The sequence below is a fragment of the Hippichthys cyanospilos genome, chromosome 6, assembly GCF_059441005.1.
Source record: "Hippichthys cyanospilos isolate Australia breed blue-spotted pipefish chromosome 6, RoL_Hcya_1.0, whole genome shotgun sequence".
NCBI lineage: Eukaryota > Metazoa > Chordata > Actinopteri > Syngnathiformes > Syngnathidae > Hippichthys > Hippichthys cyanospilos.
Window position 1 is genome coordinate 133808 of NC_142374.1, and position 27431 is coordinate 161238.

A 27431-nucleotide genomic window follows, 5' to 3' on the forward strand; every position below is an offset into this window, starting at 1 on the left:
CAAATGTGGGTCCAAATTTAATTTGTCTTTTGAAGAGCTCAATAGCTTTAGTGATTTCACAACTGATTCTCTCTTTAAATAGTTGGTTTATGACTTTGTATTTTTTCAAAATCTTAGTTGTGCAACGCATTAGTTCTTAATAAATCACACTTAGTTTTCGTTGCCAGTCTCATGATTTCCTTGTGTTTGGCTCTGAATTCAGGGTCATTTTGGTATCGGTTTGTGACATAGGAGCACTCCCTGTTTTTAAACACAATGTGGCGAGGCGAAGAAACCACACGTTGCTGTGCTAGTGGAGATCTTTACTCTTCGCATGCCATCACAAAACTGATACAACAAAGTCCAAAACAGCAAAGACAAAGCCAACAGGTTCAAAGCATCAAAGGATCATAGCATCATGCCTACTGGGTGAGAGACATAGTCCTAATGTCCGCCACACAGCTCCCCCCCAAACACCCAGAAAGGCATAACGGAAAACCCCACAGGGTATTCACCAGTCTGGCACCCTGAGTCTCAGTCCGGTCCTGGGCAGTGTATGTGACACCAGGGCCCCAGGTGCGACAGGAGTAAGGGTGAGACACTCAGCGTGAAAACCATGAGGTAGGGTTGGCAAAGGGATGTTCTGAAGTTCCGCAGGAGCCGGAGTGGCAGTGCTGACCTGCATGCTGGCAGGCACAGTGGCTTCCGAGGGACGGCCGGTCGCGGTTGCGTCCCAGTCTGTGCCTGGGCATGAACCTGCTGCGGCACCAACACCAGCTGACCCGCTCCGATGTATACTCGGACCATACCTGCGGGCATGGTGAATCGGAGGGGCGGCTGAATGATGGTGGCTGGAGGCCTACTGCTGAGGCCGGACGGACATCGGTAGTAGATGAGGCCGCCCGGCTGGAAGATCCCGGTCGACGGCCAGGGAATCTGAAATTGGACTGCACAGCCGTTCTCACCAGCGCCCGTACCAGCCTGTTGCTGGCTGGCTCGATCCCTGGTGCGCCAAGGGAAAGGGCGACGGGTGAGAGGACCCTTGTCGGGGTGCTGGCTGGCTGACGTGGTACCAGCTTGCTGCATTACCTGACGTATAGAAGGCTGGTGGAGGGATGCCACGAAGTGGGACGTCTACGGCGATTCCTCGCTGAAACATTCTGACGTCCCGGGTCACCCATGTGGCGAAACTACATCTCCAACAGCCTGACGAAACTTTCTAACGTCTGGGATAATAATATGGCAAGATGACCCATCCGGGGTCACCCATTCTAACGTCCGGGGTCACCAATGTGGCGAGGCGAAGAAACCACACGTTGCTGTGCTAGTGGAGATCTTTACTCTTCGCATGCCATCACAAAACTGATACAACAACGTCCAAAACAGCAAAGACAAAGCCAACAGGTTCAAAGCATCAAAGGATCATAGCATCATGCCTACTGGGTGAGAGACATGGTCCTAGTGTCCGCCACAACAAGATCATTACTGTATCATTGTTTAGTGTAGCAACGTTGTCTATCTTTAAATGCAAGATCAGTACGATATCGTTGTTTAATGTAGCAACGTTGTCTATCTTTAAATGCAAGATCATTACGATATCGTTGTTTAGTGTAGCAACGTTGTCTATCTTTAAATGCAAGATCAGTATGATATCATTGTTTAATGTAGCAACGTTGTCTATCTTTAAATGCAAGATCATTACGATATCGTTGTTTAGTGTAGCAACGTTGTCTATCTTTAAATGCAAGATCAGTACGATATCGTTGTTTAATGTAGCAACGTTGTCTATCTTTAAATGCAAGATTACTATATCGTTGTTCAATGTAGCAACGTTGTCTATCTTTAAATGCAAGATCAGTACAATATTGTTGTGTAATGTAGGAGCGCTGTCGGATCCTGAAGCAATTATCTGTCCTATAACGATTTGAAATGAGGGAAAGGGATTTCCTCCTATAGAGCTGGTCGATCATGTAACGCTGTCTGATGTAGTACTTTTGTTTTAAACTGTAATTTAGGTCTTGTCGATAGCGAGTTGTGATATAACACTTTTTACGTTGTCTTAGTTCTGCATTTTGACTGTACTTCTTTTTGTTTCATGTTCTTAGTTTTCCGCTGTAGTACGTTTCCAGAGTTAACATTCATCTTTTCCTGTGCCTTTATGCGTCTTTGGAATTTTCTTTTTCTTGCTCTACTCATTTTTGACAAATCTTGCAGCACTTTACCTGATGTTGGGCAAAGCACCTTATTGTTGTCGTTCGTCAGATCAGTGCATTGTTTTGCAGCATTAGGCGCTGGCTCTTTCGTACGAGAACTTGTAATGGTCTCAGCAACCGCTCGGCTCGTGTTGACACATTCCTATTGCGCCATCGGTGGAGGACGCTCTGCACAAGGCACCATCTCATGATCATCAGCAGTGACATCTACAGATGCAAAAATAACGGGTATCATCTCGTAACGAGAATCACAATTGGCGTTCGATATTGTGAAAGACTTAATCAATGTGTCTATCAGATCATTCAAGCATGTAAAAAGCATCATAATAGCTTTGCTATCTTGAACAGGGAGGCCATCACATCCTCTGCTATGCGGATCAAAAATCCCAAACCTGCCTTTACGGTCTTGAAAGACAGCTATGCACAGTGATTGCATAATCAAAAGAGCAAAGTTTACCTCTGCAGTCAAGCACTGAAGTCTATCACGAAGATTCGGATAATAGACATCACCACAAAAAGAGGTCAACATGCCACACAATGAAAGACTCTTTATTAACATGTGCTGTTTTGAAAACCCACTTACAATTTCTGGAAGTTCATCGGTAGTCAAGAAATCATGAACAAAGCGACTTTCTGCTGCAACTTAGTCATAACACTTACATACAGTTCATGGCCCCGTTTGAGAACAAGATCAAGATGTGAGCTGGTCAGGTGATCTAACTCCTGCAGGAATGCCAGAAATATAACAAAGTTAGCCACACACTGGCTGTTTCTCCATTTGCCATATCTGCGATGGGCTTGGCTGTGAGAGGCCAACACATATGTTACCTTAGGTCGGACAGGTGCCAATCCATCACCACTTTCAACGTGTGCTTCACTGGCACGGTTACCAGTCTCTGAAAAGGATGCCTCATTCAGGCATGCATCAATCTCTGATAAAGGTGCCTCACTTAGGCATGTATTCATCTCTGATATGGGTGCTTCGGTAGAACAAAAATCAGAGCGTGCAAGAGTTGCTTGGGAGCCACAACGTCGCTGCCAGCAAGACTTTACCACTTGAGATTTTTTGCTCTTCCTCTGCAATGCTTTTAATCTGATGGGGTGAGATAGAAAGAAGGAAGAGACAAAAAGGTAGAGCAGCAACAAAGAGGGGTGTTTGGGGTCAGGTAAAGAAGATCTTCTGAAAGAAAAAAAAACATGTTTAAATAATCCGACAGGCAAGTTCATAAGCATAATGCATTTCATGTACAAGACAAAAGTGCCAGAATATTGAACCCCATAAAACCTTTTACATTCAAATGTAGCATCATTCTAGATCAGGCGAGGCCATATGCTAGATTTTTTAATCTGCCCTAGGGAACGTGAAGAAATTATCAGGAGAATAATATTAATATCCTGAAGGATAGCAGAACTATTAGTACATTAAAATAGTAACTATCAGAATTGAGGGGGGGACAACAACTTAATTTTGTTAATTCAATTTTCAGTTGTTAAATGATTTTAATAGTTAAATGCACGGGACTTGACTGCTTGAATTTTTCTCTTTAATTATCTAATGAAATATCACATTTTCATCTTTCATTTTTCCTATATTATTCCTAGGATTTTTTTTTACTATTTGTCTATTTCTTTTCATTTTAATTTTTATTTATATTACTATTATGTTTAGATAACAAATTCAGCAGTGTGTTAAACTATTACATTTACAAAATCAAACAATTTATAGAATCAATAATGAAGTGTTTAATGTTCCGAAATTAGAGCGGCCGTTTTGTCAAATTTTAGAACCCTTTGTGACTGGAGGAGCCATTGTTTCTTTACATAATTGTTGTTGCATAAGTGGTCACTGTGTCTGGGGTATAGGTGCGCGGGGTAGGGTTGAGGAGATAATTGGGAACTTATTTAAGGACAGGTGTGTTGGCAGCGCGGAGGTCATACGGTTTTTACCACACCGCTACAACGCAAAGAACGCAAGGAAAACGCCACACCACGCCACCAAACAATTCAAGCGCTCAATGCTATGCATGACTAATAATTGGAAACATCACAAGGATAAGATCTGGATTCGAGCACATCATTTACTCACCATTTCATTGCTGCACGTAAAAAATCTCCCTTCCCGCACCCACCTGAACGGCTAAACTTGGGTCACTGGATTAGTCGCTGCAGTGACCGTCAAGTCAAAAATTTTGCCCACCCCCGTTTTCGATGGATAAAAAGCAGGAAGTTTGTCAGGTAAACACCCTACATAAACTCGTGAATTAAAAGCATGTTTTTTGTTCAATTATTATATATCACTTTCTCAAACCTGACATATGAACACAATACAGTGCAGAAAAAAAATATTTCCTTTCAAGCCCCATACAAAGTATTATAGCATAATGAACAATGAAGAAAAGGAAAGGTCAATAGGAATATGTAGAATAATCAAGTGTTGCAGTCACAGGCAGGGAGTTGAGTCTCTGGAGAAAACTGTTTTTGATCCTGCTGGTCTGGGCTCAGGGGCCATGCAGTTTTCTTCCCAATTGGCAGCAGGCTGAAGAGGCTGTGGGTCAGGCAGGAAGGGGAGGGACCCCCCGCGATCCTAATAGCTTTGCGGGTGAGACGCGTGTTGTAGATGTCCAGTAGAGTAGGAAAGGTTATGCTTATGTATATGATTATCCTGTCAGCTGCTTGCACAAGGAGTGTGACGACAGGACACGGTGCAGGCACCATACCACACGGTGATGTAGCTGCTAAATAGTAGTGCTCGTACTAGGCATGGGCCAAAAACCATGTTGACAGTTAACTGCAGTGTGAAAAGGTTAAGTAATACCACACTGAAATTCTTATTCTGTACACTTCCCCGACCAGACTACATTACATAATCAAGCAAAGAATTAAGTAGACAATAAAACAAAATAAAAAAAATGCAGTAACAGAGCAATAGGGGCACTACTAATGAATGACTAATAAATGAATAGACTTACTGTACATTCTGAGTATATTATGGAGTAGATGGAGTGGAAGAAACTTAAGGTTTCAATAATGGCTAATGCTGTTTATAACCAGTAATTAGTGTCTTTTTTTTCTTTTCTTTCTTGGAACAGGGCAGTTTATGATAGGCTTCTTGCATAGTTGTCCCAACAAGCTGCCTTTGAAAACAATTCAAAGGCAATTGCAGTTGTTAGGGCCCGAGCAGTGACCACTGCGAGGTCCCTATTGTTCCTCCCCAGATTATTAGGGCCCGAGCAGTGACCACTGCGAGGTCCCTATTGTTCCTCCCCAGATTATTATTATTATTATTATTAGGGCCCGAGCAGTGACCACTGCGAGGTCCCTATTGTTCCTCCCCAGATTATTATTATTATTATTAGGGCCCGAGCAGTGACCGCTGCGAGGTCCCTATTGTTCCTCCCCAGATTATTATTAGGGCCCGAGCAGCTACCGCTGCGAGAGCCCTCTTGTTTTTCTCCGGATTATTAGGGCCCGAGCAGCTACCGCTGCGAGAGCCCTCTTGTTTTTCTCCGGATTATTAGGGCCCGAGCAGCTACAGCAGCGAGAGCCCTCTTGTTTTTCTCCGGATTATTAGGGCCCGAGCAGCTACCGCTGCGAGAGCCCTCTTGTTTTTCTCCGGATTATAATGATTAGGGCCCGAGCAGCTACTGCTGCGAGAGCCCTCTTGTTTTTCTCCGGATTATTATTATTAGGGCCCGAGCAGCTACCGCTGCGAGAGCCCTCTTGTTTTTCTCCAGATTATTATTATTAGAGCCCGAGCAGCTACCACTGCGAGAGCCCTCTTGTTTTTCTCCGGATTATTATTAGGGCCCGAGCAGCTACCGCTGCGAGAGCCCTCTTGTTTTTCTCCGGATTATTATTATTATTATTATTATTAGGGCCCGAGCAGCTACCGCTGCGAGAGCCCTCTTGTTTTTCTCCGGATTATTATTTAGGGCCCGAGCAGCTACCGCTGCGAGAGCCCTCTTGTTTTTCTCCGGATTATTAGGGCCTGAGCAGCTACCGCTGCGAGAGCCCTCTTGTTTTTCTCCGGATTATTAGGGCCCGAGCAGCTACCGCTGCGAGAGCCCTCTTGTTTTTCTCCGGATTATTATTATTAGGGCCCGAGCAGCTACCGCTGCGAGAGCCCTCTTGTTTTTCTCCAGATTATTCTTCTTATTATTATTATTATTATTATTAGGGCCCGAGCAGCTACCGCTGCGAGAGCCCTCTTGTTTTTCTCCAGATTATTATTCTTATTATTATTAGGGCCCGAGCAGCTACCGCTGCGAGAGCCCTCTTGTTTTTCTCCGGATTATTATTATTATTATTATTATTATTATTATTATTAGGGCCCGAGCAGCTACCGCTGCGAGAGCCCTCTTGTTTTTCTCCGGATTATTAGGGCCCGAGCAGCTACCGCTGCGAGAGCCCTCGTTTTTCTCCAGATTATTATTAGGGCCCGAGCAGCTACCGCTGCGAGAGCCCTCTTGTTTTTCTCCAGATTATTATTAGGGCCCGAGCAGCTACCGCTGCGAGAGCCCTCTTGTTTTTCTCCGGATTATTAGGGCCCGAGCAGCTGCCGCTGCGAGAGCCCTCTTGTTTTTCTCCAGATTATTATTATTATTATTATTATTATTATTATTATTTACTGTGCAGCGCTTTTCCATTTTTGAGGGCCTAAACATGCACGAAAAGTCACCAAAATTTGCACATTTGTCGGGCCCGGTGAAAAATTGGATATTTTTGTGTTTCCCAAAACAATGCAAAAAAAATGGCTCTGCAGCGCCACCTAAGGTCGAAAAAGAGCACCTGGTCCCGGCCCGTTTGACCTAGAGCTACGAAAATTTTTAGGCATATGAAGGACCTAGAGAGCTACAAAAAAGTCAGCGTGAGCCATGTGCTCAGATGTACAGAAAAAGAGTTATGAATTTTTTAATGTGCATTTTTGGCCCAACAAATTACTACAATTGTTGTAGCCAATTTGTAGTAATTTTTGCACGTTTGCAGGTCCCAAACTGCTCCTTGTTTCTCCTAAACGCTTTACTCAATCACCTTCAAATTTGCTGTGGTCCATATTCACACGTAGAAGCACAAGTGGGCAAAATTTGGTGCAGATCCGCTGGCATATATGATAGGGGCGTGGCTTCAAATTATGTGTTCAATTTTTCCTTCGCCAAGAGGGACAAAAACCTTAATAACTTTGATGTACTAGCTTAAAAAAATCTAAAACTTCATAGACACATGGAAACTTATGTCTTTAACACCTTTAAAAAAAGTTTTTTTGAATACCTACTAGCGCCGCCTAGTGGTTTATTAAAATGTCATTTTTTACACTTTCATGTATTGTGCTCAGTCTGTTTGAGTACAACAAATGAAAATTGGTCAGAATATCAATAAGACATGGAATATTAAGGTTTCAAAATTTTATGACTTTTCGATAATGGGCGTAGTCTGCACGCCACCTCAAAGTCAGATGACTCGCCAAAACGAAAAAAGTGGCTGTAATTGGCCCCAAAATGGCCTTATGAGTGGAAAAAAGCCTCTCACTCCCGGCCCGTTTGACCTAGAGCTACAAAAATTTGTAGCCTTATGTAGGACCTCGAGCCCTACAAAAAAGTCACCGCGAGCCATGTGCTCAGATGTACAGAAAGAGAGTTATGAATTTTTGAATGTGCACCTTTGGCCCGTTTTTGCTCATTTGCAGGTCCCGAACTGCTCCTTTTTTCTCCCAAACGCTTGACCCGATCGACTTCAAATTTGCTGTGATTTTTGATCTGACTGTGAGGCACAATTGTTCAAATTTTCGTGACGATCCGCAATCAAATATGTTGGGGGCGGGGCTTCATATTAAGCCTTTGATGCTTACTTTGCCACATGTGAAACAAACCTTTATAACTCAGCTTTCCAAGCTTGGAAAAATCTGAAACTTCACAGACACATGAAGACTCAAGCCCTTAACACATGTGTTTAAAAAGATCTTAAATTGCTTATAAGGCCACCTAGTGGCAAACAAAAATGTCAGTCTGATGTCTCACCAAAACGAACAAAGTTGCTGTGTTTGGTCCCAGATGGACTTATCTTGTCTAAACTTCATATATTTGATGGGTTTCCAATGCTGAATACACCTATCAACGTATTTTTTGTTATAGTGCGAGCGCCACCTAGTGGCAGCCAAAAAAATAGCATTTTTTAAACGTTATGTGTTTAGCTGAGCCCTTTGAAGTAATATCGCTGAAATTAAGTCTGACAAGCCTCTAGACAGCCTTGCTGACCTCCACCAAATTTTACGAAGTTTCGATAATGGGCGTGGCCTCTATGACCATTTTCATTCCGAAGCTTTATCTGTCCAGTAAAATTTTGCTGTAATATGACCCAGATGATCTGATCTTCTCACAATTTCACACATTGGATAAAAATATTCTCCTGAACATATCGACAAAAATATATTCCAGTTTAAAGCTAGCGCCACCTAGTGGCTGCAAAAAATGTCATTAGTCGAAAGATTACAGTCAATCCTGTTTGGTTTGACCAACAGCTATGAAACTTTGTAGGCAAATGAAGGACTGCAAGACCTACAAAAAAGTCAATAGAAGTGATGTGCAAGGATGTACAGAAAAATTATGAATTTTTTTAATTAAAGTTTTGTCCCATTCTTAGACATTAGCTGGTCTCAAACTAGTGCCTTTTTCTCTTAAATGGTTCACCCCATTACCTTCAACTTTGGCATGAATCATTATCCAACTGAGGGGCACACATAGTCCAAATATCGTGAAGATCTCTTGACATAAAAGATGGGGGCGGAGCTTCAAATTATGTTTAATACTTCCTTTGCCAAGAGTGACAAAAATCTTAATAACTCAGCTATGACAGCTTCAAACCATCTGAAACTTTCCTGGGCCTTTAAAAGTAATGCAATCATACAGCTATGTGATAAACTTTCAAATCATTTACAGCGCCACCCAGTGGCGGACAAAAATCTCATTTTTTATACTTTTATGTACTGTGAAATGCCTGTTTGACTAAATGACCTCAAAAATGGTCAGAAAAGCTATGACACATTGGAAAATTAAGGTTCCCAACTTTTATGACTTTTCAATAAAGGGCGTGGCCTCTATGCCAACTCAAAATCCGATGTCTCGTGAAAACGGTAAAAGTTGCTGAAAATGGACCTAGACGATCTGATATTTTTAAAACTTCATATATGGGATGGGACTCCAATGTGAAACACACCTACATGCCAATTTTTTATCATAGTACGAGCGCCACCTAGTTGCAGCAAAAAAAAGCCAATCCTTAATGTTTTTATGTACTCTGCTGTGCCCCTTGAAGTGATATCCCTTAAATGTTTTCTGAAAAGCCAGTGGCCATGCCTTATGCCCTCCACAAATCACTACGATGTTTCGACAGTGGGTGTGGCCTATATGGCATTGAAAGTCACAACATTGGAACAATAAAAGCTGCAGTAACTCCACCCACATTGTCCCACCTTGACTAAATTTTACATATTTGGTAAGAGTCCTGCACTGAAGTCATCTACAACTACTTTTTCATCGTTCATAGTCCTTGTTCATACCCCGACCTGTTCATACCCCAACATGCACAGGTCTGCGAGGGCCCTTTATAGCTGCTTGCAGCTCTAGTTAGGGCCCGAGCAGCTACCGCTGCGAGAGCCCTCTTGTTTTTCTCCAGATTATTAGGGCCCGAGCAGCTACCGCTGCGAGAGCCCTCTTGTTTTTCTCCAGATTATTATTATTAGGGCCCGAGCAGCTACCGCTGCGAGAGCCCTCTTGTTTTTCTCCAGATTATTATTCTTATTATTAGGGCCCGAGCAGCTACCGCTGCGAGAGCCCTCTTGTTTTTCTCCAGATTATTATTCTTATTAGGGCCCGAGCAGCTACCGCTGCGAGAGCCCTCTTGTTTTTCTCCAGATTATTATTCTTATTAGGGCCCGAGCAGCTACCGCTGCGAGAGCCCTCTTGTTTTTCTCCAGATTATTATTATTATTATTATTATTATTATTATTTACTGTGCAGCGCTTTTCCATTTTTGAGGGCCTAAACATGCACGAAAAGTCACCAAAATTTGCACATTTGTCGGGCCCGGTGAAAAATTGGATATTTTTGTGTTTCCCAAAACAATGCAAAAAAAATGGCTCTGCAGCGCCACCTAAGGTCGAAAAAGTGCACCTGGTCCCGGCCCGTTTGACCTAGAGCTACAAAAATGTTTAGGCATATGTAGGACCTAGAGACCTACAAAAAAGTCAGCGCGAGCCATGTGCTCAGATGTACAGAAAAAGAGTTATGATTTTTTGAATGTGCATTTTTGGCCCATTTTTGCACGTTTGCAGGTCCCAAACTGCTCCTTGTTTCTCCTAAACGCTTTACTCAATCGCCTTTAAATTTGCTGTGGTCCATATTCACACATAGGGGCACAAGTGGGCAAAATTTCGTGCAGATCCGCTGACATATATGATAGGGGCGTGGCTTCAAATTATGTGTTCAATTTTTCCTTCGCCAAGAGGGACACAAACCTTAATAACTTTGATGTACTAGCTTAAAAAAATCTAAAACTTCATAGACACATGGAAACTTATGTCTTTAACACCTTTAAAAAGAGTTTTTTTTAATACCTACTTGCGCCGCCTAGTGGTTGATTAAAATGTCATTTTTTACACTTTCATGTATTGTTCTCAGTCTGTTTGAGTAAAACAAATGAAAATTGGTCAGAATATCATTAAGACATGGAATATTAAGGTTTTAAAATTTTACGACTTTTCGATAATGGGCGTAGTCTGCACGCCACCTCAAAGTCAGATGACTCGCCAAAACGAAAAAAGTGGCTGTAATTGGCCCCAAAATGGCCTTATGAGTGGAAAATAGCCTCTCACTCCCGGCCCGTTTGACCTAGAGCTCCAAAAATTTGTAGCCTTATGTAGGACCTCGAGCCCTACAAAAAAGTCAGCGCGAGCCATGTGCTCAGATGTACAGAAAGAGAGTTATGAATTTTTGAATGTGCACTTTTGGCCCGTTTTTGCTCATTTGCAGGTCCCGAACTGCTCCTTTTTTCTCCCAAACGCTTGACCCGATCGACTTCAAATTTGCTGTGATGTTTTATCTGACTGTGAGGCACAATTGTTCAAATTTTTGTGATGATCCGCCATCAAATATGTTGGGGGCGGGGCTTTCTATTATGCCTTTGATGATTACTTTGCCACATGTGAAACAAACCTTTATAACTCAGCTTTACAAGCTTAGAAAAATCTGAAACTTCACATACACATGAAGACTTAAGCCCTTAACACAAGTGTTTAAAAAAATCTTCAATTGCTTATAAGGCCATCTAGTGGCAAACAAAAATGTCAGTCTGATGTCTTGCCAAAACGAACAAAGTTGCTGTGTTTGGTCCCAGATGGTCTTATCTTTTCTAAACTTCATATATTTGATGGGTTTCCAATGCGGAATACACCTATCTACGTATTTTTTGTTATAGTGCGAGCGCCACCTAGTGGCAGCCAAAAATATAGCATTTTTTAAACGTTTTTATGTGTTTAGCTGAGCCCTTTGAAGTAATATCGCTGAAATTAAGTCTTAAAAGCCTCTAGATAGCCATGCTGACCTCCACCAAATTTTACGAAGTTTCGATAACGGGCGTGGCCTCTATGACCATTTTCATTCCCAAGCTTTATCTGTCCAGTAAAAGTTGCTGTAATTTGACCCAGATGATCTGATCTTCTCACAATTTCACACATTGGATAAAAATATTCCCCTGAACATATTGACAAAAATATATTCCAGTTTAAAGCTAGCGCCACCTAGTGGCTGCAAAAAATGTCATTAGTCGAAAGATTACAGTCAATCCTGTTTGGTTTGACCTACAGCTATGAAACTTTGTAGGCAAATGAAGGACTGTAAGTCCTACAAAAAAGTCAATAGAAGTGATGTGCAAGGATGTACAGAAAAATTGTTATGAATTATTTTAATGTGCAGTTTTGTCCCATTCTTAGACATTAGCTGGTCTCAAACTAGTGCCTTTTTCTCTTAAACGATTCACCCCATTACCTTCAACTTTGGCATGAATCATTATCCAACTGAGGGGCACACATAGTCCAAATATCGTGAAGATCTCTTGACAGAAAAGATGGGGGCGGAGCTTCAAATTATGTTTAATACTTCCTTCGCCAAGAGTGACAAAAATATTAATAACTCAGCTATGACAGCTTCAAACCATCTGAAACTTTCCTGGGACTTTAAAAGTCATGCAATAATACAGCGATGTGATAAACTTTCAAATCATTTACAGCGCCACCCAGTGGCGGACAAAAGTCTCATTTTTTATACTTTTATGTACTGTGAAATGCCTGTTTGACGAAATGAACTCAAAAATGGTCGGAAAAGCTATGACACATTGGAACATTAAGGTTCTCAACTTTTATGACTTTTCAATAAAGGGCGTGGCCTCTATGCCAACTCAAAATCCGATGTCTCGCCAAAACGGTAAAAGGTGCTAAAATTGGACCTAGATGATCTGATATTTTTAAAACTTCGTATATGGGATGGGAGTCCAATGTGAAACACACCTACAAGCCTATTTTTTATCATAGTACGAGCGCCACCTAGTGGCAGCAAAAAATATAGCAAATCCTTAATGTTTTTATGTACTCTGCTGAGCCCCTTGAAGTGATATCCCTTAAATGTTTTCTGAAAAGCCAGTGGCCACGCCTTATGCCCTCCACAAATCAGTACGATGTTTCGACAGTGGGTGTGGCCTATATGGCATTGAAAGTCACAAAATTGGAACAATAAAAGCTGCAGTAACTCCACCCACATTGTCCCACCTTGTCTAAATTTTACATATTTGGTAAGAGTCCTGCACTGAAAACATCTACAACTACTATTTCATTGTTCATAGTCCTTGTTCATACCCCGACCTGTTCATACCCCAACGTGCACAGGTCTGCGAGGGCCCTTTATAGCTGCTTGCAGCTCTAGTTATTATTATTATTTACTGTGCAGCGCTTTTCCATTTTTGAGGGCCTAAACATGCACGAAAAGTCACCAAAATTTGCACATTTGTCGGGCCCGGTGAAAAATTGGATATTTTTCTGTTTCCCAAAACAATGCAAAAAAAATGGCTCTGCAGCGCCACCTAAGGTTGAAAAAGTGCACCTGGTCCCGGCCCGTTTGACCTAGAGCTACGAAAATTTTTAGCCATATGTAGGACCTAGAGACCTACAAAAAAGTCAGCGCGAGCCATGTGCTCAGATGTATGGAAAAAGAGTTATGAATTTTTGAATGTGCATTTTTGGCCCATTTTTGCACGTTTGTAGGTCCCAAACTGCTCCTTGTTTCTCCTAAACGCTTTACTCAATCACCTTCAAATTTGCTGTGGTCCATATTCACACATAGGGGCACAACTGGGCAAAATTTGGTGTTGATCCGCTGACATATATGATAGGGGCGTGGCTTCAAATTATGTGTTCAATTTTTCCTTCGCCAAGAGTGACATAAACCTTAATAACTTTGTTGTACTAGCTTAAAAAAATCTAAAACTTCATAGACACATGGAAACTTATGTCTTTAACACCTTTGAAAACATTTTTTTTAAATACCTACTAGCGCCGCCTAGTGGTTGATTAAAATGTTATTTTTTACACTTTCATGCATTGTGCTCAGTCTGTTTGAGTAAAACAAATGAAAATTGGTCAGAATATCATTAAGACATGGAATATTAAGGTTTTAAAATTTTACGACATTTCGATAATGGGCGTAGTCTGCACGCCACCTCAAAGTCAGATGACTCGCCAAAACGAAAATAGTGGCTGTAATTGGCCCCAAAATGGCCTTATGAGTGGAAAATAGCCTCTCACTCCCGGCCCGTTTGACCTAGAGCTCCAAAAATTTGTAGCCTTATGTAGGACCTCGAGCCCTACAAAAAAGTAAGCGCGAGCCATATGCTCAGATGTACAGAAAGAGAGTTATGAATTTTTGAATGTGCACTTTTGGCCCATTTTTGCTCATTTGCAGGTCCCGAACTGCTCCTTTTTTCTCCCAAACGCTTGACCCGATCGCCTTCAAATTTGCTGTGATGTTTTATCTGACTCTGAGGCACAATTGTTCAAATTTTTGTGACGATCCGCCTACAAATATGTTGGGGGCGGGGCTTTATATTATGCCTTTGATGATTACTTTGCCACATGTGAAACAAACCTTTATAACTCAGCTTTACAAGCTTGGAAAAATCTGAAACTTCACAGACACATGGAAACTTAAGCCCTTAACACAAGTGTTTAAAAATATCTTCAATTGCTTATAAGGCCATCTAGTGGCAAACAAAAATGTCAGTCTGATGTCTCGCCAAAACGAACAAAGTTGCTGTGTTTGGTCCCAGATAGTCTTATCTTTTCTAAACTTCACAAATTTAATGAGTTTCCAATGCGGAATACACCTATCAACGTATTTTTTGTTATAGTGCGAGTGCCACCTAGTGGCAGCCAAAAATATAGCATTTTTTAAACGTTTTTAAGTGTTTAGCTGAGCCCTTTGAAGTAATATCGTTGAAATTAAGTCCGAAAAGCCTCTAGACAGCCTTGATGACCTCCACCAAATTTTACGAAGTTTCGATAATGGGCGTGGCCTCTACGACCATTTTCATTCCGAAGCTTTATCTGTCCAGTAAAAGTTGCTGTAATTTGACCCAGATGATCTGATCTTCTCACAATTTCACACATTGGATGAAAATATTCTCCTGAACATATCGACAAAAACACATTCCAGTTTAAAGCTAGCGCCACCTAGTGGCTGCAAAAAATGTCATTAGTCGAAAGATTACAGTCAATCCTGTTTGGTTTGACCGACAGCTATGAAACTTTGTAGGCAAATGAAGGACTGCAAGACCTACAAAAAAGTCAATAGAAGTGAGGTGCTAGGATGTACAGAAAAATTGTTATGAATTTTTTTAATTAAAGTTTTGTCCCATTCTTAGACGTTAGCTGGTCTCAAACTAGTGTCTTTTTCTCTTAAACGATTCACCCCATTACCTTCAACTTTGGCATGAATCATTATCCAACTGAGGGGCACACATAGGCCAAATATCGTGAAGATCTCTTGATATAAAAGATGGGGGCGGAGCTTCAAATTATGTTTAATAATTCCTTCGCCAAGAGTGACAAAAATCTTAATAACTCAGCTATGACAGCTTCAAACCATCTGAAACTTTCCTGGGACTTTAAAAGTCATGGAATAATGCAGCTATGTGATATACTTTCAAATCATATACAGCGCCACCCAGTGGCGGACAAAAATCTAATTTTTTATACTTTTATGTACTGTGAAATGCCTGTTTGACTAAATGAACTCAAAAATGGTCAGAAAAGCTATGACACATTGGAACATTAAGGTTCTCAACTTTTATGACTTTTCATTAAACGGCGTGGCCTCTATGCCAACTCAAAATCCAATGTCTCGCGAAAACGGTAAAAGTTGCTGTAATTGGACCTAGATGATCTTATATTTTTAAAACTTCATGTATGGGATGGGAGTCCAATGTGAAACACACCTACAAGCCTATTTTTTAATCATAGTACGAGCGCCACCTAGTGGCAGCAAAAAATATAGCAAAGCCTTAATGTTTTTATGTACTCTGCTGAGCCCCTTGAAGTGACATCCCTTAAATGTTTTTTGAAAAGCCAGTGGCCATGCCTTATGCCCTCCACAAATCAGTACGATGTTTCGACAGTGAATGTGGCCTATATCGCATTGAAAGTCACTAAATTGGAACAATAAAAGCTGCAGTAACTCCACCCACATTGTCCCACCTTGTCTAAATTTTACATATTTGGTAAGAGTCCTGCACTGAAGTCATCTACAACTAAGTTTTCATCGTTCATACTCCTTGTTCATACCCCAGCCTGTTCATACCCCAACGTGCACGGGTCTGCGAGGGCCCTTTATAGCTGCTTGCAGCTCTAGTTATTATTATTATTTACTGTGCAGCGCTTTTCCATTTTTGAGGGCCTAAACATGCACGAAAAGTCACCAAAATTTGCACATTTGTCGGGCCCGGTGAAAAATTGGATATTTTTGTGTTTCCCAAAACAATGCAAAAAAAATGGCTCTGCAGCGCCACCTGAGGTCGAAAAAGTGCACCTGGTCCCGGCCCGTTTGACCTAGAGCTACGAAAATTTTTAGGCATATGTAGGACCTAGAGACCTACAAAAAAGTCAGCGCGAGCCATGTGCTCAGATGTACAGAAAAAGAGTTATGAATTTTTGAATGTGCATTTTTGGCCCATTTTTGCACGTTTGCAGGTCCCAAACTGCTCCTTGTTTCTCCCAAACGCTTTACTCAATCGCCTTCAAATTTGCTGTGGTCCATATTCACACATAGGGGCACAAGTGGGCAAAATTTGGTGCAGATCCGCTGACATATATGATAGGGGCGTGGCTTCAAATTATGTGTTCAATTTTTCCTTCGCCAAGAGTGACAAAAACCTTAATAACTTTGATGTACTAGCTTAAAAAAATCTAAAACTTCATAGACACATGGAAACTTATGTCTTTAACACCTTTAAAAAAAGTTTTTTTAAATACCTACTAGCGCCGCCTAGTGGTTGATTAAAATGTCATTTTTTACACTTTCATGTATTGTGCTCAGTCTGTTTGAGTAAAACAAATGAAAATTGGTCAGAATATCATTAAGACATGGAATATTAAGGTTTTAAAATTTTACGACTTTTCGATAATGGGCGTAGTCTGCACGCCACCTCAAAGTCAGATGACTCGCCAAAACGAAAAAAGTGGCTGTAATTGGCCCCAAAATGGCCTTATGAGTGGAAAATAGCCTCTCACTCCCGGCCCGTTTGACCTAGAGCTCCAAAAATTTGTAGCCTTATGTAGGACCTCGAGCCCTTCAAGAAAGTCAGCGCGAGCCCTATGCTCAGATGTACAGAAAGAGAGTTATGAATTTTTGAATGTGCACCTTTAGCCCGTTTTTGCTCATTTGCAGGTCCCGAACTGCTCCTTTTTTCTCCCAAACGCTTGACCCGATCGACTTCAAATTTGCTGTGATGTTTTATCTGACTCTGAGGCACAATTGTTCAAATTTTTGTGATGATCCGCTATCAAATATGTTTGGGGCGGGGCTTTATATTATGCCTTTGATGATTACTTTGCCACATGTGAAACAAACCTTTATAACTCAGCTTTACAAGCTTAGAAAAATCTGAAACTTCACAGACACATGGAGACTCAAGCCCTTAACTCAAGTGTTTAAAAAAATATTCAATTGCTTATAAGGCCATCTAGTGGCAAACAAAAATGTCAGTCTGATGTCTGGCCAAAACGAACAAAGTTGCTGTGTTTGGTCCCAGATGGTCTTATCTTTTCTAAACTTCATATATTTGATGGGTTTCCAATGCGGAATACACCTATCAACGTATTTTTTGTTATAGTGCGAGCGCCACCTAGTGGCAGCCAAAAATATAGAATTTTTTAAACGTTTTTATGTGTTTAGCTGAGCCCTTTGATGTAATATCGCTGAAATTAAGTCTGCAAAGCCTCTAGACAGCTCCGCTGACCTCCACCAAATTTTACGAAGTTTCGATAATGGGCGTGGCCTCTACGACCATTTTCATTCCGAAGCTTTATCTGTCCAGTAAAAGTTGCTGTAATTTGACCCAGATGATCTGATCTTCTCACAATTTCACATATTGGATGAAAATATTCTCCTGAACATATCGACAAAAATATATTCCAGTTTAAAGCTAGCGCCACCTAGTGGCTGCAAAAAATGTAATTAGTTGAAAGATTACAGTCAATCCTGTATGGTTTGACTTACAGCTATGAAACTTTGTAGGCAAATGAAGGACCTTAAGTCCTACAAAAAAGTCAATAAAAGTGATGTGCTAGGATGTACAGAAAAATTGTTATGAATTTTTTTAATGTGCTGCTTTGTCCCATTCTAAGACATTAGCTGGTCTCAAACTAGTGCCTTTTTTTCTTAAACGATTCACCCCATTACCTTCAACTTTGGCATGAATCATTATCCAACTGAGGGGCACACATAGTCCAAATATCGTGAAGATCTCTTGACATAAAAGATGGGGGCGGAGATTCAAATTATGTTTAATACTTCCTTCGCCAAGAGTGACAAAAATCTTAATAACTCAGCTATGACAGCTTCAAACCATCTGAAACTTTCCTGGGCCTTTAAAAGTAATGCAATAAAACAGCTATGTGATAAATTTTCAAATCATTTACAGCGCCACCCAGTGGCGGACAAAAATCTCATTTTTTATACTTTTATGTACTGTGAAATGCCTGTTTGACTAAATGAACTCAAAAATGGTCAGAAAAGCTATGACACATTGGAACATTAAGGTTCTCAACTTTTATGACTTTTCAATAAAGGGCGTGGCCTCTATGCCAACTCAAAGACCAATGTCTCGCCAAAACGGTAAAAGTTGCTGTAATTGGACTTAGACGATCTGATATTTTTACAACTTCATATATGAGATGGGAGTCCAATGTGAAACACACCTACAAGCCTATTTTTTGTTATAGTACGAGCGCCACCTAGTGGCAGCAAAAAATATAACAAATCCTTAATGTTTTTATGTACTCTGCTGAGCCCCTTGAAGTGATATCCCTTAAATATTTTCTGAAAAGCCAGTGGCCATGCCTTATGCCCCCCACAAATCAGTACAATGTTTCGACAGTGGGTGTGGCCTATATGGCATTGAAGTCACAAAATTGGAACAATAAAAGCTGCAGTAACTCCACCCACATTGTCCCACCTTGTCTAAATTTTACATATTTGGTAATAGTCCTGCACTGAAGTGATCTACAACAAATTTTTCATCATTCATAGTCCTTGTTCATACCCCGACCTGTTCATACCCCAACGTGCACAGGTCTGCGAGGGCCCTTTATAGCTGCTTGCAGCTCTAGTTATTATTATTATTCTCCAAAGTAAATCGTAAATGTGAGGGCCTAAACATGCATGAAAAGTCACCAAAATTTGCACACTCATCGGGCCTGCTGTAAAATTAGGTATTTTGGTGTTTTCATACATAAAATCTAAAAAAATTATTTTTAGCGCCACCTAGAGTCGAACACTTCTCCGGGGTCACGGCCAGTTTCACCTAGAGCTTTGAAATTTTTTAGGCATATATAGCACCTCAAGACCTACAAAAAAGTTAGAGAACACCATATGCTAGGATGTACAGAACCAGAGCTATGAATTTTTTTATTTGCCTTTTAGGACCATTTTTGGATGTTTGCACGTAGCAAATTCTTCTTTATAGCTCCTAAACAATTAAGCCGATCAACTTTAAATTTGGCGTGCTCCAATATCACGCTTAGGGCCACGTTTGGGTGAAATTTCGTGAAGATCGGCCAACATATATGATGGGGGCGGGGCTTTAAATTATTTGTGTCAAATTTCCTTCGCCGAGAGCAACAAAAACCTTAATAACTCCAATGTGCAAGCTTCAAAAAAATCTGACACTTTACAGAAAATTTACTAGTTATGTCCTTAAAAAATCTGCATGATAAATTTTAAAACTATTCACAGCGCCACCTAGTTACAGACAAAAATGTCATTTTTTAAACTTTCATGTATTGTGCAAAGCCCAAAAGAGTAAATGGACAGAAAATTTGTACAAATAGCATCGAGACTTAGATAAAATGGGTTTTCAAATTTCACGGCTTTGTGATTAGGGTGATGGTCTGTATGCCACCTCAAAGTCAGAGTTTGCCCAAATCAGCAAAACTTGCTGTAATTAAGCCCAGATGATCCTTCAAACGGCAGCCCCTTCTTTCCCGTTTGACCTCGAGCTACGAATTTTTTTATGCATATGTAGGACCTCAAGACCTACAAAAACATTATAGAGCAGCATATGTTAGGATGTACAGAACCAGAGTTATCAATAGTTGAATGTAGAATTTGGCCCGATTTTCTACATTTTTCGGTACCGAAACCCTTGACCCAATCAACTTTACATTTGGCGTGCCCCATTATCTAACATAGGGGAACATTTGGGAAAAATTTTGTGAAGATCGGCCAACATAAATGATGGGGGTGGGGCTTCAAAATACGTGTTTTAAACTCAAATTTCATTCGCCATGAGCAACAAAAACCCTAATAACTCCAATGTGCAAGTTTTAAAAAATCTGAAACTTTACAGATATTTTACTCATCATAGCTTTAAAATACATGCATGGTTGATTATCAACTTAATGATAGCGCCACCTAGTCACAGACAAAAATGTCAATTTTTAAACTTTCATGTGTTGTGCTAAGCCCGTCAGAGTAAATGTACTGATGATTTGTCCGAATAGCATCGAGACTTAGAGATTAAAGGTATCCAAATTTTATGACTTTATGATAAAGTGGGTGGTCTGTATGCAACCCCAAATTCGGAGTTTGCTCAAGTCATCTAAACTTACTGTAATTGAGCCCAGGTGATCATAAAATAAGAGTCAGTTCTGACCCGTTTGACCTAGAGCTACGAAATTTTATATGTATATGTAAGACCTCAAGACCTACAAAAACATCATAGAGCGCCATATGTTAGGATGTACAGAACCAGAGTTATCAATTGTTGAATGTAGCATTTGGCCAGATTTTGTACATTTTTCAGTACCAAAACCCTGGACCCGATCAAATTCACATTTGAGGTGCTCCATTACCTGACAGAGTAACACCATTGGGCAAAATTTCATCAAGGTAGGCTAACCTATATGATGGGGGCGGGGCTTCAAAATACTTGAATCATATTTCCTATGCCACCAGTGTTAAAAAGCTTAATATTTCAGTTTTTGCACTGTGCTAATCCTGTTTGAGCAATTTAATGGTACCAATAGCGACACCTGGTGCCTGACAAAAGAGATAGTTTTTACACTTTCATGTTCTTTGCTTTGCTGCTTTCAGCAAATTCACTGAAAATTAGTCAGGAGAATATTGAGACAAAGCGAACATTATGAATCTCAAGTTTCATTACTTCAAATTTGGGCCTGGCCTTTACATTGCCTCAAAGTCCGATGTCTAGCCAGACCGGTAAAACTTAATGTAATTGGACCAAGATGATCTTCTTTAAATTTCATTTTTGGAGTACAATGCCAAACACACTTTTTTTGCTCGTAGTGCGGGCGCCACCTGGTGGCAGCAAAAAATTACATTTTCATTTATAGGTACCTTGTTGAGCCTGTCAAAGTAATATTACTGAAGTTTTTTCAGACAGGCCTTCAGAAACGCTTAATTTCTTCCATCAAATATTATGATGTCTTGATCATGGCCGTGGCCTATTCAGCAGTGCTCATCCATTTATCGTAACAGTAAATGCTGATGCAGTTTGTCCCAGATGATCTCATCTTTTCACGACTTCACACGTTGATTGAAAGTCAATTCCTTCAGACATCAACAAACATATATTCCATCATAGTGCTAGAATCACCTCAGAATCACCACAGACAATAAAAATGTTACCTTTTCTAGAACATTGACCTCTACAGTTCGCCTGCATATGCACGAATACATTCATACCCAAATTTGTCCATACCTCGGAACTGTTCATCCTTCAACGTGCTCATGTCTGCAAGGGCCCGTTATAGCTGCTTGCAGCTCTAGTTTTTTTTTTTTTTTTTTTACCTTGTTGGCAAGGTAAAAAAAAGAATGATAAAACAAACAACATGTTGGAAAAAATGGCACGTTTGCGTGTGTAAACTAATATATATGCTGAATTTTGATTATATCGCCCACTTTTGGGAAATTTAAGATTGCTAACAATGTAAAACATTGACACCACGCCTTCCACGACTTCAATAAGGCAACGACAAATGATCATTTGTGATCCAAACAGTGAATTTATGATGAAGTCAATAAAACAAAATTGCTTATTGTATTATTTTAAGGTTTAGAGCTGATAGCATTCTAAGTTATTTAGAAAACAAATTTCATTATACAGGATAATTTTTTTTTAACTAGTCTGCCTCACAGTGAACATTAATGACAGTGCGGTGGAGCCTCTTAATAGCTTACCACTGAAGGGGAACTAAAAGCAAACACTGCCATATTAAAATATTTATGCATTTAATTTTTGTATTAAACATGGTACATATTTCTTAATTTACTGAATATGCAGTTAATTTTTGTAAAAAATAAAATATGATTGGTATTCAAAGGAAATAAATAGAGGTGTACATTTGCTAATGTGATATTTTTGCGCAAGGTTATCATACCATCAGAATCTATTATCAGTCGATGCCTGACACAAAATCAGCTACAGAAATGAATGGATGTTTCAAGTGTGTGAACACTAACCTTATTGTGCATCACTTATACACAAGAGGTTGAATAACAGGTAAACAGAGTGGACTAACATAATCGCGCTTTCTGCACCGTATGTGTGGTCATTTGAAAAAATGCTTAGTGTGTACATTCAAACATAACACTCATTCAACATGAACAATGTCTTTTTTGAATACCGCATGACCTTTGTATGGCACAACACCATAGTTGCCACAACAGTCTGTTCAGAACATGGTTAAGTAATTTGCACACACCTCAAGTTGGGAGAAAAACTGGATTCAACAGCAGGCTCTGTAGACACATAAAGCAACACAGACATGAACTCTGGAACATTTCACTCAAAACACATATTTAGATTGTTTACTAGGGCTGTGCAATATATTTGCACAAAATACTCATTATGATAAGGTCACATACAATATATGTATCACATAAACATGCATCTAGTTTCATTGTTCTGTAATTGTATGCTTTTCTTTGACGTTCACCAATTGATGCAATCTTGAATGGGCATCACCATCCAATGCAAAGGCAACTGTATCTATGGGCTCAAAAATGATGTGTTATCAAGAACTACAGACCTCCAGGTACTTTAGCAAGTGCATTTGCAATTGGATAAATCACATCGCCAGTGAGAGTACAGAAATACTTTAGCTTGTAAGCAGACCTTAACGTTGATACAATACACATCTCGTAACCATGTCAGTAATGAATTAAAAATGTTAATTTTCACCTTTTTTTAACGTTTTTCTAAAATAATTTCCCCCAAAATATGAAGTCTGGTATGCAATTAGACAATCACTGAAAATAAAGGTGAAAACCCACTGACAATCTGCCTACTTGTCAGTACCCTTGGTCAGATAAATTAGGCAGACATAAATGGAAGAGTGAATGTTATAGAATGTAAACTAAGTGCTATGACAATTTGATCACAAGATGTCCTTAATGTGGCTATTTTATGAGGGTTGGCAGAATTGACTGTTGACTACGTTGCTGTTTTCTTTTTTATCAGACAGTGTCAAGGCTTAAAAACTTTAAAATTTGATAGTAAAAACTTCAAAATCTTAAAATTTCTAAGAGGTTTTACCTTTGACTGTTTTCAAATCAACAAGGCGTCATCAACCCATCTCTACTGTATATTTAACACACATTAATGTAGGAGCAATGTCTTGTTTTCAAAAAGCAGGTCAGAAGTCCTACAGCTAATTCTGCAGACGCAAAGAACTAAGATATAACTTGCATAATATTTTACTCAAAATACAATGTGTGTTTTTACTAGAAATGCACAATGTATTGTAAAAAACCTCACCTTGATACGGTCACTTGCAATACGTGTAGCACTACTACATGCATTAAGTTTCATATGGAATTGAAAGCATTTAGTATCTGTCTTGGACCAGTTGATGCAATCTTTAACTTACATCACAGACAATGTGAAGGATGATCAGTACCGACAGACATGTTTATGTACTGATAGGTACCTAGGTAAAAGAGCCAATCAATTCAAGACACACAGATGGCCTCTTCAGTCACTCAGTACATTCCTTTATGAGCATGTGACACAAACCATACAGAGCAGAACTACATTATTGATACATTGGGAGCGCTTCACCTTCAAACACCTTTTTTAAACCTATGTGATATAAATTATACAATTTTACAATAAGACACACATCAATATCATCATCATATCTACATTTTTGGGCCACTTTGTGAAATTACACAAGATATTTTTTCCAGTCGAAATAAAGTTTTTTTTTTTTTTTGGTCTGATGGTAACAGAGACAACATTTAACTGTTCAGTTCATCAATACCAATGGCAAGTATTTTTTTTAAGATTGTGTGGATGAAATTCCAATCCAATTGTACACACCTGTGCTCACTAGAATGATGAACACGTGACACAATCTACACAAAAATACATTGAAGGTCTTAATCTTGATGCACTTTTTTTTTTTTGTAACGTTGCCGGATAAATTAAAACATTTACACAGTAAGACACTCATCATCAAAAGGCTGCACGATAATGTCCAAAATAATTATCACAATTATTTTGGTCACTATTTAAATCCCAATTATTCATCATGTTTTGTCAATCGTGTATTTATTGCCCTTTTTTTAAAACCAGCAGTAGATAAACGAGGTGTCATGGCTTGATAAGTTAAAATGATAATAATAATAAACTAAAATAAAGTTAATGACATTTTGTAGAAATTTCCCCAAGGCATGGCAGAAACTTGGCACACAGGGCAACACACTGCGAAGTTACTTGCTGAGTGCAAACCGATGAAAAATGGAGCGAAAAATGGAGCGTAACGAGTAAAATGCGTCATCAAATTAGCACCTGTAGCACACGTGGGTTCAGCATCGTAGCATATCGCATTAAAAACATAGCATAGTTCAATTAATAATGACTCATTATAATAACAACAAAGTGCTTATAGAACATAAACGTTACTGTTTACAGTAAGTTAGGGCAGTGTAGATAGAGCATATCCCAATATTAATATCGCAACAGCTTATACGTACTTCACTTACCTCTCACATTGCCCGGGTACAATGAACCGGAACAGGAAGAACGTGCATATAGTGACCTTTTGATGTTGCCTTCGCTGACTCTTGGAAAGTCTTGAACAAAACTTTTTTTCGAAGCGTCTTTGCACTGTAGCTACGCGAAAACATTTGTAACAATATATTATTTAGATTTGTTGCCAAAAATGATGGGCAAAATGAACAAAGACATGAAAGTGTAAAACAGTAGAGCGGCAAGTGTTATTAAAAGCGTGGGTCGGTAATAAAATATGTGATGTTCCACGCTTCCTGAAGTGTACTAACTCAAGTACAGTACTGTAGTTCGCACGAAGATTTGGATGTCATTTGCTAAACGACATCGCCACAAATGCAGCTCCACTTGTCAAAACCCAATCTTCTCTGCCTTTGCAGTGACAATTCTCTTGTCAAATGAATAACCACGAAGTGGGATAATGTCTCATTTTATGATTATTTCTTTTGCCTCAACACCCGCCCGACATCGCTGCAACTGCTTTATGCTCTTAATAGTTTCCTGTCGTCTTCACACTCTCTTCTGGTCGCGTGGTGGTTTAAAAATGCATGCACGTAAATGAAAATTACAGTCATTTAATACTTCTGACAATGCAGGAAACCGCATAACGTCGGTTGCTTTGTATCAGCAACAAAGAACTGAAAAAGAAAAAAAAAGCTGTCATTTCAACTGTCACGTGAGCAGTTTCGACATCCGTGACATTTGTGCGCTATAAGTTAATGTAAAGCGACGGGGAAAATGGACGTTATGCGGTTGCTGATGTCATTACTTGATTAACCGCTACTTTTAACAACGTGGGTGACGCAAAAGAGCATTACTGTTGTAAGACAATGTATTTGGGGAAAAAAGATGATCATATTAATAACAACAATACTCGAGTCGAGAGGAAATTAGGATATGACAACCACTCCGCGTCGTGTCATCATCTTCCTCCCCATTACCTGTAATTTCAGGTGCAAATTATTAGACGATATCCCAGGCCTTTGGGACTTGTAACAAATACTTCTGACAATTCGAGAAATAGTGATGGCCGAGTGAGGCTTTGGAGCTCCGAATCTTTTCTCGACCGCTGATTCGTTGCTCGGAGCCTTGAAGAAACGGTTTAAGGCAGACATCTCGTGGTCATTGATTGAAGCGTAACAAAATCGTATTGAAAAGTCAAGTTATATGTCTTTCTGATTTATTTATCTTTAAATATCTATAAAATTATCTCTTTCTGTCTTATAATGCAATGCAATCAATCGATTAGGAAACAAAATGAAACAACGATCTGAAAAACGACACAACTCCTTACGTTCAATGAAAAACATTTAACCGATCCCCGTGGACTTTCGAGCCCACGAATGAGTGAGTTTTATAGTCATATGCAAATTAATACTTCATGATGAAATTCCTATTCTGTTTACTTTTACTTAAATTACTGGTGATGATAGTGTAAAATATCATGTAGTACAAAATATTATCTATCTAGATGTCATGCGACCAAACCACGCCTCGGTGCAGTGACTTGAGAACTACTTTCTGAGTTACAGCTCATGAGGCGGAACTTCGACTGTCTGTAGTCCATCACGAGCGGGAAAACAAACATCGTCCAAACTGACACCTTGGCACACAGTAAACATGTACCTTCTCAACAACAAAAAATACTACAATGAGAGCACAAAACTAGGTATAAAGCATAAAGAGCGCTGCAAAACGCGATGGATTTCCCCACAGAGCTTGTGGCGTTAGCAACGGCAAAAACATAATTTTTCTCATTTATTGGCACTGGTTCTCGAGCAATTGCACACGTCTTTAGAACAAACCGTGTCAATTCACCCCAAACAGGTTGCTGCCTATTAATTAGTCAAAAATAGCATTAGAAAATAAAATGACACTACAGTATAGCTTTGCTGGCTTAATTGCCTTTATTGAAGTTTTGATGGCACCACGTAAATAAAACAATGAAGTGTTGGTACGTGTGGTTTCAATTAGTTGATAGTTTCCAAGGTTCAGAGGGCTTCCTCTCACATCACTAGTTGCCAGTCATTCAAGGTCTTGATGATGCAATTTCGCTCTAAAAAATTGAAAATTGGAAAGAGTGAGAGAGAGAGGAGAGAGAGAAGGGGGGGGGGGCAAAAAAAATGCTGTCCAAAATCAAATTAAATTAATCCCTTAATATAAAGGTATGGTAATTATTAGAAAATATAATGAAGAAACAAGTTTCAAATATGAAGTATAGTATAGAAGTAAAAAGAAAAAAGTACTATAAATGTTCAAATTCTGAACTTTGAGAGATTATATTTAATAGTTTGGATGTTCAACATTTGGAGAGAGTTGTTTTTATTGTTCTGAGTTAACCAAGATGGCTGCCATCCTGGGTAGAAGTGGGGCTGAGCGCTCTTGAGACGT

The 27431-nt window shown here is 39.7% G+C and overlaps 2 protein-coding genes across 3 annotated transcripts in view; both read right to left on the reverse strand.

The window, feature by feature from the left end:
* LOC148421771 (uncharacterized) overlaps positions 1 to 27431 on the reverse strand; it is a 73040-nt gene that overhangs the window by 31042 nt on the left and 14567 nt on the right. The gene's annotated exons all lie outside the window — the stretch shown is intronic.
* LOC148421775 (uncharacterized) lies at positions 286 to 25646 on the reverse strand. 2 transcript variants are annotated; one of them, XM_088417792.1, is made up of 6 exons: positions 25016 to 25646; positions 22732 to 22768; positions 3021 to 3372; positions 2853 to 2915; positions 1069 to 2399; positions 286 to 982 (listed from the first exon to the last, which is right to left on the reverse strand). In XM_088417792.1, exons 5-6 carry the CDS (start codon positions 1158 to 1160, stop codon positions 514 to 516), a joined length of 561 nt encoding a protein of 186 aa, XP_088273918.1. In that variant the 5' UTR covers positions 1161 to 2399; positions 2853 to 2915; positions 3021 to 3372; positions 22732 to 22768; positions 25016 to 25646; the 3' UTR covers positions 286 to 513. The 2 variants fall into 2 exon arrangements, with proteins under 2 accessions (XP_088273918.1, XP_088273919.1); XM_088417793.1 differs by having other exon boundaries at positions 1069 to 2915; positions 3021 to 3369; positions 25016 to 25032.